The sequence below is a fragment of the Mustela lutreola genome, chromosome X (assembly GCF_030435805.1).
Source record: "Mustela lutreola isolate mMusLut2 chromosome X, mMusLut2.pri, whole genome shotgun sequence".
Lineage (NCBI taxonomy): Eukaryota > Metazoa > Chordata > Mammalia > Carnivora > Mustelidae > Mustela > Mustela lutreola.
The window spans coordinates 36,277,456-36,297,019 of NC_081308.1; the positions used below are offsets into that span (position 1 = coordinate 36,277,456).

Below are 19,564 nucleotides of genomic sequence, written 5' to 3' on the forward strand. Positions count from 1 at the left end.
GGATCAGAAACATTTTAATGGAGTTTATCTTGGAGTTGGGGATATGGTGAGATTAACAGTAGATTTTTTCCCTTATTTTCTATTGTGAATACATGGCCTGGTTAAAACCGTAGAATCATGGAGCTTGTGCTACCTGGGGTGGAATCCTGGCTCTCCCATTTTTACTGCCTTTTTATTCACTCTGCCCTAGTTTCTTTACTCCTAAAATGGGGCTAATAATAGGCTTGTTCTGAGGATTAAATAAGTTATACATATAAGTTGCTTAGAATAGTGCCTGACACAAAGTAAACACTCAAATGGTAACTATTACCATCGCTATTAATAAGAGAATTTTTATTTAAAATCTGAGGTATGTCAGCCCAGCTGTAGTAGTGTTGAAGTTGGGAAATTAGAGATGAAAAAATAATTAGGGCTGATTGAGAATGACCTTGAATAGTGCTTATGTAAAATGTGGAGAGGAGGAAGCCACTAAAAATTTCAGAGACAAAGTGTTGGATTAATTTATCATTGATATACTAAACAGATTGGTATCGTGGAGATCAGCCAGTATGCTGTTAAAATTGGAGTCTCTTAATGTGCAGTGGGAGTGGAAAAGATAATTTGGGACACATTAGAAAAGAGAAATTGTTGGAAACAAGAAGGGAGAGGGTTTGACTTTGATGATTTTTATTGCCCCCCCCAACCTCATTTTTGTTTTGAGTACCTACCTGTTGTGTGCCAGTGAATCCTTGGGATATAAGGATGACCAGAGTTCATAAAACTTCTACCCTTAGGGAACTTTTGATTTTGTAGGGAGAGTGATCATCATACAGATGCTTTAAGAAAAGTGCAGCTGGCTCTCAGAGCCTCAGGGTTATTTGATGAGTTCTGAGTCAGGTGAGTTGAGCGCTGATGAATCAGTATGGGAAAACTAAGCCGAATTGCTCTTTCAGAGACTTGAGTCCACATGGAGGAGGAGTACATTCGAAGGAACAAGAAGATATATTGAACTGGAGTTAGAACGGGGTGGGGTGGGGAGGGTAGTTGCAAGATGAGACTGGAGTTGGGTATTCACGGGCCTTGTTAGTATTTGGTCTTCATCCTAGTCTTTTGAAGATTTTTAAGCAGGGCCATGATATGATATAGTTTGCTTTTTAATAAGAGTCATAGTGTTCATTTCTAATGCCAAAAAGATAAAACATAATTGGAGGCTTGACAATAACCATGATTTTAGGAGAAAGATCATACATAATCCCTTACCCTTGTCCCCCCAACCCTTTTTCCCCCCATCGTAATTCTCCCCCTTCAGAGAAAACATCTTGAAAACTTTGGAGAACCTTCATGATTTTATGGAAGAGCCAATGGCTTTAGAGTCCAACACATGTTAGTAACTGCCGTGTTGGACAAGCTCAAGTTACTTAATGTTTTAGTTTCTGTTCATGTCTGTTCAATTGGATTAATAGTCCTATGGAATAGGTGTCATGATGATGGCATGAGGTTATACAAATAAAACACCCACTGTTGTGCCTGATGCCTAAGTTTTTTAGAGGAATGTAGAAATTAGGATTGAGGGACGCCTGGGTGGCTCAGTTGGTTGGACAACTGCCTTGTGGTCATGATCCCAGAATCCCGGGATCGAGTCCCGCATGAGGCTCCCAGCTCCACGGGGAGTCTGCTTCTCCCTCTGACCTTCTCCTCGCTCATGCTCTCTCTCACTGTCTCTCTCTCAAATAAATAAAATATTAAAAAACAAAAAAAGGAAATTAGGATTGAACTGTAAGGGATCCTGTGGTATTGTGACTTAAAATATATATTTAGTCTTTATTCCAGTTTCTGGCACAGAGCTCAAAAACCCTAGGAATTAACTAAGTGGTAGGAGCCAAAAGAGACATCTTACATTTGGTTAATGAGGTGACTTTTGGAAAGCCCCTAAAGATGGAGGCTGGTTGCCAGGGGAAACCGAACACGTGATTAGAGTGTTGGAATTTTCAGCCCCTTCCCTTCCCCCTTCCTTGGAGTGTGGGGAGAGACTAGAGATTGACTTTAACTAAACTTCAGTAGCCAATAATTTAAGTAGTCATGCTTATGTAATAAAGCCTCCATAAAACTCCAAAAAGATGGGGTTCTGAGGGCTTCTGGCTTCTGGAATAACTGAGTTATTCCCAGTAACTATTTGGGGACAGTGGTGAGCCCAGAAAGAACATGGAAACTTCTTGCCCTTTCCCCATATGTTGTCTCATGCATCTCCTCCATCTAGCCGTTTCTGAGTTACGTCCTTTAATAATAAACCATAATGTAGTAAGTAAATGATTTTCTGAATTCTGTGAACCACTCTCGCAAATTAAACCCAAGGCACAGGGGTCATTGGAGCCTCCAGTCTATAGCCAGTTAGTGAGAAGCATAGGTGACTGCTTGGACTGATGACTGAGGTGGGGGGAGAGGGCAATCTTGTAGGACTGGCTGAGCCCTTAACCTGTGGGATCTGGTGGTGTCTCCAGGTAGATAATGTCAGAATTAAGAATGTCAGGACACCCCGCTAGAGTCTGAGAATTGCTTGTGAGGGAAAAAACGCACGCTGTAACTGGGTGTAGAATTGTAGAGTCACAGAATAAACTTTGAATGGAATGGAATCAAATCTACAAAAGAAAATATTTCTCAGATCTTACGACTACTGAAACCTATTCTGCCTTTACCCACTTGAGTGGTTCTAGGTCTAGTGTCTGAATATAATTGGTTGTGAGGTTGTGTGACAAGAAATAATCATACATAGTTAAATAATTAGTTAAAGCAAATAAAATAGCAATGATTGCAAGTAAGGTTACCTAAAAATTAGAATCTGGATTATTCCCAGTAACTATTTTTACTCACATTTCAGTGTTTTCTTAGAAGGGTTATTAAAAAAAATCCTGTAAGTCCAGGTGTTGGTGCAGGTAATGAACTACACATACTGTTTTTCTTTTGTGTCTTTTTGGTTTTTTTTTTTTTTTTTTTTAATAGTTTTTGGGTTTTTTAGTTTGTGTCCTTGGAAGTGTCTAAAACCTGCAATAGCTGTATGTGTCTTTTCTTCTGCAGTAGGAAAACTTCTTGGTTAGGACAGGATACTTTTTCTTCCAGATAACAGTGCATAAGAATTTTGCCTTTAAGCATATTGAATCTGTAATAGTGATAGAAATCCCAGTTTAAAATTCAAAAAGGTCAGGGTGCCTGGATGGCTCAGTGGGTTAAGTGCCGGGCTCTCTGCTTGGGTTATGATCTCAAGGTTGTGAAGTTGAGCTCTTTGTCAGGCTCCACACTTGGGATCCTGTCTCCCTCTTTCCCCTTCCCACCTCGTGCATGCTCTCTCAAATAAATCTTTTTTTAAAAAATAAAAAATAAAAAATAAAAAAAAAAAAGGAAAGATCTTAGGATCTTTCCAGGGGGCACCTGTGTGGCTCAGTTGGTTGGGCATCTGCTTTCGGCTCAGGTCATGATCCCAGGGTCTTGTGGTCCCAGGGTCCTGCTCAGCAGGAAGCATGCTTCTCCCTCTCCCTCTGCCTGCCACTCCTCCTGCTGTGCTATCTCTCTGTCAAATAAATAAATAAAATCTTTTTTAAAATTAAAATTCAGAAAAGTCTAAAATACTCTTGGCCTAAACAATTATTTTCATACTCTAAAATCTTTAAAGGGTGCCTGGGTGGCTCAGTGGGTTAAGCCGCTGCCTTCGGCTCAGGTCATGATCCCAGGGTCCTGGGATCGAGCCCCACATCGGGCTCTCTGCTTAGCAGGGAGCCTGCTTCCCTCTATCTCCCTCTCTGCCTGCCGCTCTGTCTGCTTGTGATCTCTCTCTGTCAAATGGATAAATAAAATCTTTTAAAAACAATAAATAAATAAAATAAAATCTTTAATTAAAAAACAAACTTTTGGAGAAATTCAGTTCTGCAGACTAAAGTGAATATAAATGGTCGCCACTTGTGGAATACTAGGTTATTTAAAAAAAAAAAAACAAAACGAAACACAATGCCAGCCTTTAACCAGGTAAAGGTGATGCGTTTCCCATCTTGGAAGATACTGAGATGCTAAGTTTGAGTACAAAAAATGCTGTCCTCTAAAAACCATCTAATGTTGCCGTTGTGATTACATGTTGTATTGCAGAAAATCCAACATAATTTCTGGTAAAACCTGAGAGAAAGGGAGAACAGTGACCTGCAGTACCTTCCCCCCCTGCCAAAAAATAAAACTTGATGCTTTTTATGCAAAGCTTGAAACTTCATACAGTAAATTTTCACACTGGATTTGTTGAATTTGAGCATTCCTTTAGGAAATGGTTATTTGTTAAATTTTAAATGATTTGAATAATTTTTTAGTTGAGTATATTGTAGCTTTGACTAGGTAGAAAGCTTGTTCTAGCCTTGCTGAGTATGCCCAAATGTCTCCTGGAAAACAAGCTCTGTAGAGTCTTGGGACTACTTCTTGAAATCAAGTAAAACAGTGTAATTCCCATCTGTTTCCTCTACTTGAATGGGATTTATTAAGAAAGGTAGCAGTGTTATTCTTGGATAACTTAGTTGTAGCATATCTTTGATAAACTTTTTCCTATTCAAAGCTTTCCAAGTTCTATTTGAAAACGTTATTTTTCCAATTATTACCTCAGATACTCAAGAACCCTACATAGTACATTATAGAAAGGGAAAAGAAAACATTCTGAGAATTACTGTGAGTTTGGTATTTGCAAAACACCTTTGTTAAAATAATCCTCATGGGATTTTTGTGGGTGGCATTATCTCAGTTTTAAACACCTGTGAAAATAGAGCGGCCATTAACTGACCTTTAAGAAAGGCAGCTTGTTAAATGGCAGAGGTGGGATTTTGAAATTAAGTTTTAAAAATCCAGAAAGTATTTTTAATTGTTCCATACCTTTTTCTTACCTTTTTCTTGCTCTTAATCTTTCAGTCCTAGCATACCAAGGAAAAGGTATTAGTTCTTACGTGGTGGGAGAGAGACGGCTGTTAAAAATAACAACATAGAGGGGCGCCTGGGTGGCTCAGTGGGTTAAAGCCTCTGCCTTCGGCTCAGGTCATGATCCCAGAGTGCTGGGATGGAGCCCCTCATTGGGCTCTCTGCTCAGTGGGGAGCCTGCTTCCTCCTCTCTCTCTGCCTGCTTCTCTGCCTACTTGTGATCTCTGTCTGCCTAATAAATAAATAAGATCTTAAAAAAAAATAATAACAATAGAGAGACTGTACTATGCTGAGACCTGACATACCTGCTCAGCAGTACTGGAAAACTTGACGTGTGGAGAACTGACAGAGTTAGAAGAAAGCTAGAAACCAAGGGATAGAAAGGTGAGAATCACAGTAAGCGGAGACAGGGATGGCAGGCAGCTTTTGAGGCCTTGTTAATGGGATATTCTGCAAGAAGCAGATGATGATTTAGTTCTGTGGTCAGAGTAAAAGGTATATTGTTTGGCAGAGAGGTTGCTTTTCCATTTACCTTAAAGTTATTTTTTTTAAAGATTTTGTTTATTCATTTGGCAGAGAGAGCAGAAGCAGGCAGAGAGGCAGGCAGAAGAGGGGCAGGGAAGCAGGCTCCCCACTGAGCAGAGAGCCTGATGCAGGGCTTGATCCCAGGACCCTGAACCAAAGGCAGAGGCCCAACCAACTGAGCCACCCAGATGCCCCTAAAGTTAGTTTGTTTAAAGGGATAGTTCTTAGTAATCTGCAGAATACTTTCGTTTAGAATAATTTATTTCCAGACTTTTGCCAGATAGTTTTGATTTGTCTATAGATGCAGGGTTTTGGGGGATACATACAGATAGAAGGATGTTGAGTATAAAACAACATGAGGATATAATTTTAAGATACTTTAACTGAAATGGTCTCCCAATGTTAAAGGACTATAAAGCAAGAGAGCAATCAGTGCTATATATATACAATTTTATTGTAAGAAAATATATACAACCTTAAATTCAATCATTTTAACCATTTTTATGTGTACAGTTCATTGGCCATTAAGTACATTCATATTGTGCAGCCATCACTGTCATCCATCACCATTCATCTTCACTTTTTTTTATCTTCCCAAGCTGAAACTGTGCCTGTTGTTAACCCCCTATTCTTCCCTCCCTGCAACCTCTGTAACCACCTTTCTACTTTCTGTATTAGTGTAGGCACCTCATATTAAGTATAATCACAGAATATTTGTTTTTTGTGACTGGCTTATTTTACTTAGCGCGGTGTCCTCAAGGTTTATCCATGTTGTAGCATGTGCTAGAATTTCCTTCCTTTTTAACACTAGAGAATATCTCATTGTATGTGCGTACCACATTTTGTTTATTCATTCTTTCGTCCTTGGATTGCTTCCTGGAAAGACTTTTTTAAGAGAGATAGTATTGGTGTAGTGGACCAGGTAATTGTTAACTTTCTGCTTGTGCTTTGGTCACGTTACTTTTTATTTTATTTTTTCTTTAGATTATTTATTTGTCAGAGAGAGAGAGAGCGCGCGAGCGAGCATACAAGCAGGCAGAGGCAGAGAGAGAAGCAGGCTCCCTGCTGACCAGGGAGACTGATGTGGGCTTAAAGCAGATTAACTGACTGAGCCATCTAGGTGTCCCTCAAGTTACTTTTTAGATGCTTGGTTTTTAATTTTAGAAAAGCACCACATTTTGTGTAAACAGTAAAAATTTACTTAGAAAGAAAAAAAAACCTGGCTTTAATTTTTTGGTGTGCTTCAGGATTTGTCTTCTTTCCTAGATTTTCCCCATACTTGGGAATATATTGTGCTTCTGCTTCTACTGCCCCGTAAGATTGTGACTCACTTCCTCTCAGTAGGTGGTAGCCAGGTGGAGGTTGTGTTTAAGGGGGGGTGGGAGGCTCTGAGATTATACTACTGAGTACATGTGTGTTGACTTCTTTGTGAATAACTGGCTCTAAGTTCAAGATTCCTAAGTTTTGCTTCAATTCCACACTTGGAGAGTGAACGATTTAGTGGATGTTCTCACCTGTTTCAGTATTCAAAACGAGTCCTCACTGACATCACTACTACCTGCCACCATCCCCTTTGAAAAGTAGTAGAAAGGAAAGGAAACCTGATGTCATCCAGGATTGTATAAACCAAGGAAGCTCAGAGGTTCAAGTAGTGGTGGCCACTTGTAACTCGTGCTGAGAAGAGGGCACACAATAGCAAGAAGCAGTTACTCGATTTGCCATAGTAGAGCATCAGTGATCTATGAAGCAAACATTCTCCCTGCCAAATGTACATATTCACAAAGCTTTGTCTGTAGTTTCAGGGGAGTTACTCTTGAAATCCATCCGTATTCCTCAGTTAAGACCCACCGGCTTAAAGCAATTTTGGTAGCTTGGACCCAGCCAGATGATGAGGGAAAATGGAAAAGGTGAAAGGGGAGGCAGAGATATTTCAGATTTGGGGGGAAAGGGAAGGATACAGATTGGTGGTTTTTTAGTAAGGGAGACTAAAGCATATTTATAGACAAATAACAAGGCATCCAGGAAAAGAGTGAGGGGATCATCCTTGACGGGAGCATACAAATGGATCATGAACCCAGGTTGGGAAACAAAGAGAAGAAATGGAACAAATTTGAAGTGGAGAAGAATCAAGTTGAATTGATGAGCTGATAAATTTAAGTGGCAGGGAAAGAAAAGTACTCAAATAATTTGCCAGCAGACCCAGAATGACTAAAGAAAATTATTAGCTAGTTTCTCCGGGTTTTTAAAATTGTTTACTTCATGTGGATTTTTTTTGTAATGTAGGGTGTATTAAACTGGAAAACAAAAGTGAAAGAGAGCTGCTCAATCATGTTCTCTTTTGTATTTTCACTTATGTATTAGATATTTTTCTGTGTGTGTTTTTAGCCTCACCAGTACTTGATATTACCAGTCTTAAACTTTGTTGTTACACAAATCTAATAAGTGAAACAAAATCTTGTTAGGGACATATCTCTGGGTTAAGCGATTTTATTTATTTGTTTGTTTTTAAAAATTTAATTTTAAAGATGTATTGATTTTAGGGGTGCCTGGCTGGCTCAGTCAGTTACATGTCTGACTTCAGCTCAGGTTCTGATCTTAGAGTTGTGGCATCAAGCCCCTCGACCCCGAGATCATGACCTGAGCCAAAGTCAAGAGTCAGACATTTAACTGACTGAGCCACCCAGGTGCCCCAAGTGACTATGTTTAAATTGGAGGTAAACATGGACTGTTCTGGACTAAATGGAAAGTATGCTCGCCTTATAATGAAATACTATAACTCATCAGCTATGGCTCTCAATCTCATGGCACAATTCTCAATCACCAGGGGAGAATTTATGGAAAGTACTGATACCTAGGCTTCACGTGCAGATGCAGTAATTTGTTCAGTCTGGAGAGGGGTGTGCACATCACTGTTTTTCCAAGCATCTCAGATGATTTTAGTATGCAGCTAAGGATCAGAGCCACTGGTAAAATGAATATATAGAATTGAGGGCTTGCTGGCATTCCCCTGTACACCTTTGCTGGTCAGGTAACAAATAATTCCATTGTTAAACAGTTGTGGTCTTGTAGCCCTGTCACGCCTCTGGGAATGCCTGTGACCAAAACCTTGGCAAAAGTGAAGAATCAGGATCACTTGACAAAATAGGTTCTTTTAAGAATAGTAGTATATAGTTTGACCTTTTTCCAACGAAAAATTCCCCCAAAGTTGTAAAGTTTCGTTTAAACCGGTTACAAGCTTGTTAAAAAGCCATGTATAATGCCCTTGTACAATAATGATACACGTTAGTTGTACAGTCTTTCCTGAAATATTTTAAAAAATAATATTTTGTTACCTGGCTTATGTCTTGAATATGGTATTTTTACAGTGTATTGAAGGTATTAGCAAATCCGAGACAGTTTTTGCCATTCCATGATTGAATCAAAATGACTACTATAAATACCTTGATAATGTCTTTGGAATTCCAAAAGAAAGCTGAAACATAAGGCTGTGGTTTGGTACAAGCTGATCTATAGTTACCAGTTTAAGTTGAGTATGGTATTAATGAGGCTTTAGCTTTTCACTTTATGCTCTCGTTATATAGCCACCTTCTCTTGACTAGATTCACTGGTACTACTAGGACTGAACAGTTTCTTAATTTAAATCTAAAACAAATGTACTTTTTTTTTCTTATAGGTTATGCAATGGTCTCTGCAAGATGGTTTATTCTTGAATTGGAGCTTTTTAAGACTGACAAATGCTGGTACTTCATCTTCTATAAGTGGACTATAATTTCTTTTCTCAAGACAACTACATAAGCAGACAAAATTGCAAAGATCTGCCCTGTGTCGAGTATGACAGCCACGACTCGTGGCTCTCCGGTAGGAGGGAATGACAGCCAGGGCCAGGCTCCTGATGGACAGTCTCAGCCCCCCCTCCAACAGAATCAGGTAGGATGTTTAAGATACTAGTTAAAGCTACATTGGTATGTCTCCTATGATATCACTTAATGGAGCATGTTCTGGGGTGTGCCTGGGTGGCTCTATCGGTTTGGTATCTACTTGGGGCTCAGGTTATGATCACAGAGTCCATGGGATCACACCCTGCATCATTGAATTCCCTGCTCAGAGGGGAGACTGCTTCTCCCTCTCTTTCGGCCTGCCACTTCTGCCTACTTGTGCTCTCTCTCTGACATATAAGTAAAATCTTTACTTGTTTAAAGATTTTATTTATTTATTTGACAGAGAGATCACAAGTAGGCAGAGAGGCAGGCATAGGGGAGGGGTGGGAAGCAGGCTCCCTGCTGAGCAGAGAGCCTGTTGTGGGCCTTGATCCCAGGACCCTGAGATTGTGACCTGAGCCAAAGGCAGAGGCTTAACCCACTGAGCCACCCAGGTGCCCCTTTCACCTACTTTTTAAAAAAAGATTTTATTTATTCATTAGATAGAGCAAGAGAGCACACAAGCAGAGGGAGATGGTCTCGTTCCTAAAACCCTGAGATCATGTCCCGAGCCAAAGGCAGACGTTCAATTGACTTAAGCCAGGTGCCCCTCAGCTACTTTTTCTAATATATACACTTGCATTGGGTAATACCCGAATAAGACAGACACACTTAAATTTGTGATGTGCAGCTCAAACAACATTTACAGGTGAATTTATAGCTGAGGGGCAGGCACATGAATCACAGACATGCTGCTTACAGTTGGTGCATGTTTATGTGGAACTCCGTATGGATAAGTTTTAGGCAAAAATACTGTTACTATAGGGTACTTAAGTTTGTCACTTGGGGATAAGTTCTTTTTGTCCAGTTACTATAGATTAGACAATCTATTATAGGAATGGTAGAAAAGAGATGTGCATGTGTGCTCTCTCTCTTTTTGCCCTCTCTTCTCCTTCTGCCATTTTGAAGAAGTGAGCAAGTCAGGTTTTAATTTTGTTTTTCCAAATAAATGTGTCACCTTTATTCGTTTTCTTCTCCAGTTCCCACGTTTAAGCCATAAAATACTGAAGTAGTAGTCACAAGTTGCACACAGAATCATTAAGTCTTAGGGTCATATATTTGTTACCTAGTGTTCAGGTTTCGTTAAACATAGAGATTTGTGTTGGATGCCAAAGAATCTATTTTTAAACCAGGAGCTAGAAGACTTTGAGTATATTTCATTCTCTATTTATTTTTATTTTTTAAATATTTTTAATTTGAATTCAACTAACATGTAATATTGGTGTCAGAGGTAGAGGCCAGTGATTCATCAGTCTTAAATTTTACTTACTTTTAAGATTCAAGTATAATTAACATACAGTATTATGTTGGTTTCACATGTACAGTATAATTTAACAGTTCTGTACCTTACTTGGTGCTCATCTCTTTCACCTATCCCCTACCTACCTTCTCTCTGGCAGCTACCAGTTCTCTATATTGGAGAGTCTGCTGGATGTTAACTATACTGGAATTAAAGTTTTTTTAAAAAGTGTTTTTTGGGGGATGCCTGGGTGGCTCAGTTGGTTAAGCATCTGCCTTTGGCTCAGATCATGATTCCAGGTTCCTGGGATCAAGTTCCACACTGGGCTTCTTGCTCAGGGGAGAGCCTGCTTCTCTGTCTGCCTTGCGCTGCCCCTGCTTGTATTCTCTCTCTCTAGCAAATAAAAAAATGAAAGTGATTTTTGTTTGTCTCCATTTGTCTTTGTTTGTTTCTCAAATTCCACATAGTGAAATCATGGTATTTGTCTTTCTCTAACTTCTTTCACTTAGCATTACACCCTCTTGAAACATCCCTGTTGTTGAAAATAGCAAGATTTCTTTCTTTTTATGGCTGAATAATACTCCATTGTATTTTCTGTTTTATACCTGTATTGTGCATGGAGTTCTGAGTTCTTTTTCGGTGTTTTGCTGCTTGCATGGCTTTAAATAAATACTAAACATTTGCTCTAAAGTCACTTTTTTTTTTTTTTTTAAGATTTTATTTATTTGATAGAGATCACAAGTAGGCAGAGAGGCAGGCGGGGAGAGGGGGAGAAGCAGGCTCCCTGCTGAGCAGAGAGCCCGACGTGGGGCTCGATCCCAGGATCCTGAGATCATGACCCAAGCCGAAGGCAGAGGCTTAAACCACTGAGCCACTCAGGCACCCCTCTAATATCACTTTTATTTTAAGGTACACTTGATAATTTTTAGAGCTCTTGGGTTTGTGATATCCACCTGTTAATGCATCTGTATTACATTCTCATCCGTCTAATAGTGGTTGAGTGTTGTGTTTTTTTGGTTTTGGGGTTTTGTTTTTGTTTTTGTTTTTGTTTTTGAGAACACTGATGATTAAAACAAAACAAACTACATTCTTAGCTACTGTAGAATCCTTCACTTTTGCCTTCTTACTCTCTACTTTTTAAAATTAGGATTTTAGTTACTTCACAAGATTTGACCCTTTGAACCAAGGAGTAATAACCATAACATTAATCATTATCCAATTTATGGATCCATTTGGGAATATACTTTTTACATATTGGCATAAAGGGAATTTCTAAGATCAATATAAAATTTCACTTCTATAATTTTTAAAGGAGAAAGGATATATAATTTCCACAGGAAGAAAATTTTGCCTCTGGTATGTAGTAGAACTTGGTCTTGAATGAAACAGCCTTGGCAAAGGTACTGTGGGCTTAAAAACTCTTGGGTGCAGTTGTTAGGAGGGTGCAAACTTTCTGGAATGTATTTTGGCAATATATATGTCAATACCCCTAAAAGAGTTTATATTATTGTTGTAATTGTATTTCTAGGAACCTATCCTACAGAAAAACCAAAGTTCAACACAAAGATTTATATATTTTAGAATACCTTTTTTGGGGTGCCTGGGTGGCCTAGGTGGTTGGGCGACTGCTTTCGGCTCAAGTTATGATCCCAGAGTTCCAGGATCAAGTCCCACATCAGGCTCCAAGCTCCATGGAGAGTCTGTTTCTCCCTCCCACCTTCTCCCCTCTCATCTCTCTCTTACACACTCTCTCAAATAAATAAAGAAAACCTTAAAAAAAAAAAAAACACAACCCTCTTTACAGCTCTGGGTTTGTTTTGTTTTGTTACGTTTTGTTTTTTTAAGATTTTATTGTCAGAGCACAAGTAGTAGAGGAAGAGGGAACAGCAGACTTCCTGCTGAGCAGGGAGCCTGATGTAGGGCTCAGTCCTAGGACCCCCGAGATCATGACCTGAGCCAAAGGCAGAGGCTTAAGCCACAGGTGCCCCACAGCTCTGTTTATGTTGGCGACAAAAGTGGCAAAATACTAAATATCTCTTAATTAACTTAATTAATACTATGTAACCATTAGTCAATTTTTTTAAAAAAGATTCTTAATGATGTGGGAAAACACTCAAATGTTGAATGGAAAGGGCATAGACTTAAGCAGATATAATCCCAGTTTTAAAATTTCGATGGGATTTTTGGCTCCCTAGAACAAAGGTTGCAGGGAAATAATTGGAACTGTCAGCAGTGCTTGTCTGTTGTTGTGGGTATTACAGATGTTTTCATTATTGTATCTTTATTTCTAAATATATATCAGGGGAAGGGGTTTTTTAAAACTTACATTTTTTTTTAAAAGATTTTATTTATTTATTTGATAGATCACAAGTAGATAGAAAGGCAGGCAGATAGAGGAGGAAGTAGACTCCCCACTGAGCAGAGAGCCCCACACGGGACTCGATCCCAGGACCCAGAGATCATGACCTGCGCTGAAGGCAGAGGCTTAACCCACTGAGCCACCCAGGCACCCCCTGACTTACATATTTTAAGTGCTAATATTTCTGTTGGGCTTCTAACACTTGAATTGCTATAGATTTCGTTATTTTTCTTGAGACTAGCTCTGTTCTGGATGATGTTCGCCATCTTAAGTAAAAGTTCACCATTTGGTTGCAAATTAGGTCTGTGAGTTCATGTATAAATTTTGTGAGAGCCCCGCGTCGGGCTCTTCCTTCTCCGTCTCTCTCTGCCTGCCTCTCTGCCTTCTTGTGATCTCTCTCTGTCAAATAAATAAATAAAGTCTTCAAAAAAATTTTTTTGTGAGTAGAACATATTAATGGTGATATACCCAGCTGTCTTGAGTACAAGCATTTACTGATGCAGAAGATAGGAGAGGATCCCTCGTCTTCTGTAAGGGCCATCAACCTACAATGGGTAGAAAATTCAAGAACACATGAGTAAAAATCAGGTTAAAATTTAGGTCAGTTTCAATTTAAAAGAAACAGTACCATCTGCTCTCGAAAGAAGAATGTGAGAGTCATAAAGTTCATTTACTTAGTTACAGAAATATAATGTGCATCTAAAGGGGGAAAGAGAAGGATATTCTAAAAATGAAGAATGAAGTGAAAGTGAGTAAAATTAGACCGATTTGTTGAAAATAACGTGGCTTAGGGCTACCTGTGTGGCTCAGTCAGTTAAATATCTGCCTTTGGCTAGGTCATGATCCCAGAGTTCTGGGATTGAGCCCTGCATTGGGCCCCCTGCACACTGGGGAGCCTGCTTCTCCCTCTTCCTGCCACTCCGTATGCTTGTGCCCTCATCTCTCTGTCTTTCTCTGTCAAATACTTAAAAAAAAAAAAAAAAAAAAAAGACATGGCTTACTTAGAAACCACAACCATGAAGTTTTTTTGTGTGTGTGTTTTTTAAAGATTTTATTTATTTATTTGATAGAGAAAGAGAAGGAAGCAGGCTCCCCGTGGAGCAGAGAGCCTGAGGCGGGGCTTGATCCCAGAACGCTGGGATCATGACCTAAGCCGAAGGCTTTAACCCACTGAACCACCCAGGTGCTCTGAACCATGAAGTTTTAATAATTGTTTGGGTAGTAGTTTGAGACAAGGGAAAATGCTGAATAGAATTTTCCCCTTCAAATTAAAAAATGAAAGTTACAATTCAGAACCTTCCATATGTGAAATGCATTGTTTCATATTTGTACAATAATTCCTATTGTGGCAAGGCTTGTATAATGGGAAACCTGGATTCAAATCCTGACCGTAGAGTTGGAACTGTGTGACCTTGGGCTAATTACTGACTGACTGAATTTGTTTAAATGGCTGTTCAATACTTCTTAGGATGTTAAAGATTAAATAAAATTATTTTAAAACATAGCACAAAGAATACCTGAAACATTTTAAGTTTACAATGATTTTATCTTTAAAATTTTATTCTTTTACCCTAATCTCTGTTGGTGTTTGTATTATTAGATACTGTACATATGTTATAAAAACCTAAATCTGGAATATCTAATTTTTAATTAAGACTTCATCGCCTGATTCTTCCAATGAAAATTCCCCGGCAACTCCCCCAGATGAGCAAGGTCAAGGTGATGCCCCACCACAGCTTGAAGATGAGGAACCTGCATTTCCGCATACTGACCTGGCAAAGTTGGATGATATGATCAATAGGTGAGTTTGATTTGTTTTGTTTTGTTTTAAAGCGTGTAATACACAGGAAATCCAACAGTTCTGCAGCATATTAATTAGTAGTAAGAAAAGAGAGTGGGCAGAAATACCACAGTAGCCACATTTCCTCCTTAAAGCCTTAACATCTTAGCGCTTACCAAGTGCTTTGTAACTCATGATTCTTAATCAGGGAGTAACAATGTCAATAAAAGTTTTTAGATTTATGATGATGACCCAAGCTGGCTGGTGTGTTTCTGAAGTAGAACCATATATGTGATTTCCCTCTTTCAGAGTTTATGAAGATTTTTTTCCCTTTTTTGGTATGTTGGTTGCTACCGTAGTTGGATGATTTCTTAATTTTTGCATGGTCCTGAGGTAAGCCAGGTCATTAGAACATTGAGTTCTTCAGAGCCTGCCTCTTCTGAACCCTTGACTAGCCTAAGGCATTTAACCATCTCAGCCCTTTGTTTTTCTTGATCTTCTCCTCAGGGGCAAGTTCAGAGTATAATTTTTTATACTTGAAGTGGAAGACTCAGAGAGAGTGAAAGTTTAATCTTGTGTACAGGGGAAATTAAGATTTAAAGAAGATAAGGAAAGAGTGTGTAGGGGAATCCCCACATGGCTATGGTCTCCACCAGGCTGTGGGCTCAATGAGTGCATGCTAGGGAGGTGTGACAAATCCCGTCCCCTACCCTAAAAAGGAAAATACACACACATATAAGCATTTGCCTTACTAAATTTTCTTGTTCTTTTTCACTTTATAAAAATAAGTTAATGCTGTTAATGTATATAATAGAAGGGAAACTCCTTATATTTTTTTTCCCAAAGAATTCGGATTACATAAGTAATAAAATTATGTACTATTAAACATGGAAATACTATGTTGATAAATTTCTGCAATATCCTTCTTCTGTACACACATCCCAACAAAAAATTACCTACAATAAGATGTATGCTCTTCACATTATGTTTACTATCATTTGTATTGATTTTTTCTACAGATAGATTTTTACTACATCATTTTGTAACTAGCTTTCCTCACTTTATCTTGAAAATTTTCCTGGTGTTTTTTTTGTTTGTTTTTTTTGTTTTTTTGAAAATTTTCCTGTTTTTAACTCACTGTTTTTAATAGTATATTTGAAGGAACATATTAACTGTGATTCCAGTAGATACCTGTAATAATGGTATACAATGAATTGTAGCAAAAAAAATCAGAAATCCTGTAAAGTTAATGTCCCTGACTATTCTTTTTCTATACAGAGACATAGCAAAAGGTTTTACTGTTGCTTTTTCTTTCTGTCTGGTGACTGGAGGTTGTTAGTAAAGGGTACTTCTTAGCAGACTTGAGGACAAAGTTGCATTATTAGCAAATTCTCAGGGGAAGAAAAATACATACTATATTTTAATGTGAATAAAAGCAATCACAAAGGTAGTATGCATTTGTTTTTAATAGATTACATAGGACACTTTTTCCTCAAAACCAGAGTTTTGGGAGCAGTGAGGAGGAAGGGATATAGGGAAGGACGGCCACAGAGATGGTTGGGCTGCCCTTGGGGCCAGAGAAAGTACCACTTGGGTGCATGTTGCATCCTTGTTGGAGGGAGAAGGGTACCTGTGGAGGCAGAGAGACCTGGAGAGCCACATCTCACTTGACTTCCAGGAAAAATAGACAAATTATGAATTGAGGCAGAATTCTGTTATTTTCCACCTAAATTTTTCTCCTTTGTGAGGAAATGGAAGACCGCTGAGAGGTTCATTGTAACAAATCCTGAAAGAGCACTTTTCTATGAACTTGAACAATAGGTATCTATTTAATTGACACTTGATTATTGTAGTTTCATGTTCTGTGATATTAAAATAATCCCCCCTGCTATCTTTTGACAGTCCTTTAAAAGAAAATTGTAGAGATGACAGATGGAGCTTAGTTTCACAAAGCAGATATTCTGCCAACCTTGTTGTTTTAATATTTTAATGTTTTTTAATACTAATATTTAATATTTTCATGCTGAGGTAATTATAATTAGTCATTTATAGTGCTTTAGAGTACAACCAATAAACTGCTTTTTATATTATTAAAACTCTTAGGCCTCGATGGGTGGTTCCAGTTTTGCCGAAAGGGGAATTAGAAGTGCTTTTAGAAGCTGCTATTGATCTTAGTAAAAAAGGTAAGTTAGGTGTTCTTAACGCTTTTCATAATGCATGCTACTAATAGAGTTTCACTTCATCCCTGAAGACTTTGTTCTCTGTCATAAGCACTTACTGGATATTCCTGGACTAGAACACCTCACTAAGTTTTGCTGTGGCTTATCATATATCCCTGGAGCAAGGGTTCAGAGCCTTTGGACAACCTTCAGGGCATGTTCGTGAACTTGCTGAAGTTCCACATAAAATTTTTGTATATTCATTTTTAAACTAAACTGTCTAGTTTACATGTTGATTAATTTTTTTAATTAAGAAAAGATTTTTCCCACAAAAGATAAAAAGACTTGAAAGATAAGGTCTAGTGTTTTACCTTGTCTAGAAGTGAAAGCTTGATGATGGAATTGATCATACTTTCTAATTACTTTGGTCTGCTCTAGGTATAGTTGAATTCTCTTAGCAAAGGACAACTATTATAATATTCTCTTCGTTTTTGAGGCATTGGAGATTAAGTTAAATGGCAATAACATTTCAGTTTTTGTAATTGGGTAGCCATGGATGTATTCTAACTATCATTAGGATTATCACAGTTGAAGTTGATTATAAAAATTAATCTGCTTACGTCTGTCTCCGTGGCAAGGGTGATATTTCCTTTGTCTTAGAATAATTACCTTCCTTCATTTAAAGAAAGCCTCCACACCTTTTTTAATCTTGTAAAAATACATTTCCAGATGGCAAATGCTTACCACCAAATTTCTTTTGTTTGTTTGCACATTTATTAATTGAGCAAATTTTTGAAGACTTTTATACTAGGCATGTTCTAGGTCCTGACTGTATAATGATATGTAAGAACACCTAATGGTATTTAATATTCACTGACATTCTCTGGACATGTAGCCGCCCATCCCCATCTTTCTTTTCTGGGACGGTGGTTTATTTTGGTCAAGGTTCAGGTTTTTAAATATAATACTGAGTTTAAAAGTCCTCTCTTCTGCACAGTTCAGAATCACAGAACACTTTATATACAAATTGAATAACTTTTCACTTTGTCCTCAAACGTTAAAGATTTTCAAGGGGCACCTGGGTGGCTTAGTTGGTTTAGCGTCTGACTTTTGATTTTGGCTCAGATCATGATCTCAGGGTGGTGAGCTCAAGCCCTGATGAGTTGGGCTCCGCACTGAGTGTGGAATCTGCTTAAGATTCTCTCTCTTTCTCCCTCTGCCCTCCTTGTACAACCCCGTGCTCGCTCATACTCTTTATCTAACACCAAAAAATAATACTTACAAAAAAAATTTTCTCTGTGTTTGGCCAGGGAGGGCATGTGGCTCAGTTGCCTTTCTGAAGTCAGATGAAATGAAGCAAAGCTATAAAGAAGCATAGATGCTGGGGCAGTGAAAGACACTGAGACAAAACAATTTATCTTACTCAGTGAAACACTTAGGTAGAGTATTCTAAGGGTATTGGTGTCTAGCCAAAATAAGATTTTAAAAATAGTTGTGAAACATCATTTTCTAAGTTTTTATTTTCAGAGAGTAAAATGCAATGAAGCATTTAGATTCCCTTTCAGTGGTACTGGTAACCATTTTACATTTAAGGTATAGAGTCCTAATTTGAAATGTTTTCAATTCACCTTATTTGGTTTGATGTACTTTATACAATTAAGTAGTTTTAAAATTCATTTAAGATTTTGTTTCTGAATCAGTTACCTTTTTGACACATAGGAACTTTGATAATACTTGTCTGTTTATCTTTTTGATCTCTTAACAATAGATAATGGTATAAGTTTTTTCCAAAGCTAGTCTGAACTTCTTAGCTATTAGTGAAAAGTTTATTTTTACCATGTAATTGGGCATTTTGAGACAATCAGAAAAATGCTTTCTTTACATTCATTTTTCTTCCCTTTTCTTAGGCCTTGATGTTAAAAGTGAAGCTTGTCAGCGATTTTTCCGAGATGGGCTAACAATATCATTCACTAAAATCCTTACAGATGAGGCAGTGAGTGGCTGGAAGTTTGAAATTCATGTGAGTCTTGCATTTGACTTTAATCAGATTTTCATAGTGATGCCTGTGAATGTTTTCTCATATATTTGTAAAATATATATTTGGTTGTATATTTGATAAATTAATTGATTTAAAGGGTGTAATACTGAGGCACTTTAAATATACTTGTTATAAATAATAATTTCTATCAAAGGAAGCATGATCTTTTGGAGTGTAAGGTTTAGAGTTAGACTCTCCTGGATTCTCAGATATCTTGTGACCCTAGCCAAGTTACCGCGTTTCATTAATTGTGAGATGCACCACAGATTCATTTTATGTACCACTAAGGAAGGAGAACACCCAAGATGGGCAATCTGGTATCTGGGACACAAAGGGTCAGTGTAGAGAAGTAAACTTAATCATACAGAAAGAGATGTGAAAGAAACCTGTTCTGTATGTCTCAACCATAGCATTTTAGAGGGGTAAAAAGTCTCCTGAGAATTTAAACAACAAACGACTATTCAAAGAGTTTTTGGTAATTTGAAATCAAATTATACTTTCGAAACAAAAAAATCCTTAAATGGTCTAAAGTTCATGGTATGCCCAAGTGATTGGCAGAAGCAGACACAGTT

General features: G+C 38.1%; 1 protein-coding gene across 4 annotated transcripts in view; it reads left to right on the forward strand.

The window, feature by feature from the left end:
- USP9X (ubiquitin specific peptidase 9 X-linked) overlaps positions 1–19,564 on the forward strand; it is a 461,171-nt gene that overhangs the window by 351,890 nt on the left and 89,717 nt on the right. For all 4 annotated transcript variants that reach the window (XM_059158617.1, XM_059158618.1, XM_059158616.1 and 1 more), the window contains 4 exons: positions 9,113–9,366; positions 14,671–14,816; positions 16,899–16,978; positions 18,862–18,974. In XM_059158617.1, the coding sequence (XP_059014600.1) occupies positions 9,271–9,366; positions 14,671–14,816; positions 16,899–16,978; positions 18,862–18,974 (435 nt within the window). In that variant the 5' untranslated portion in view covers positions 9,113–9,270. The remainder of the gene's footprint in view (positions 1–9,112; positions 9,367–14,670; positions 14,817–16,898; positions 16,979–18,861; positions 18,975–19,564) is intronic.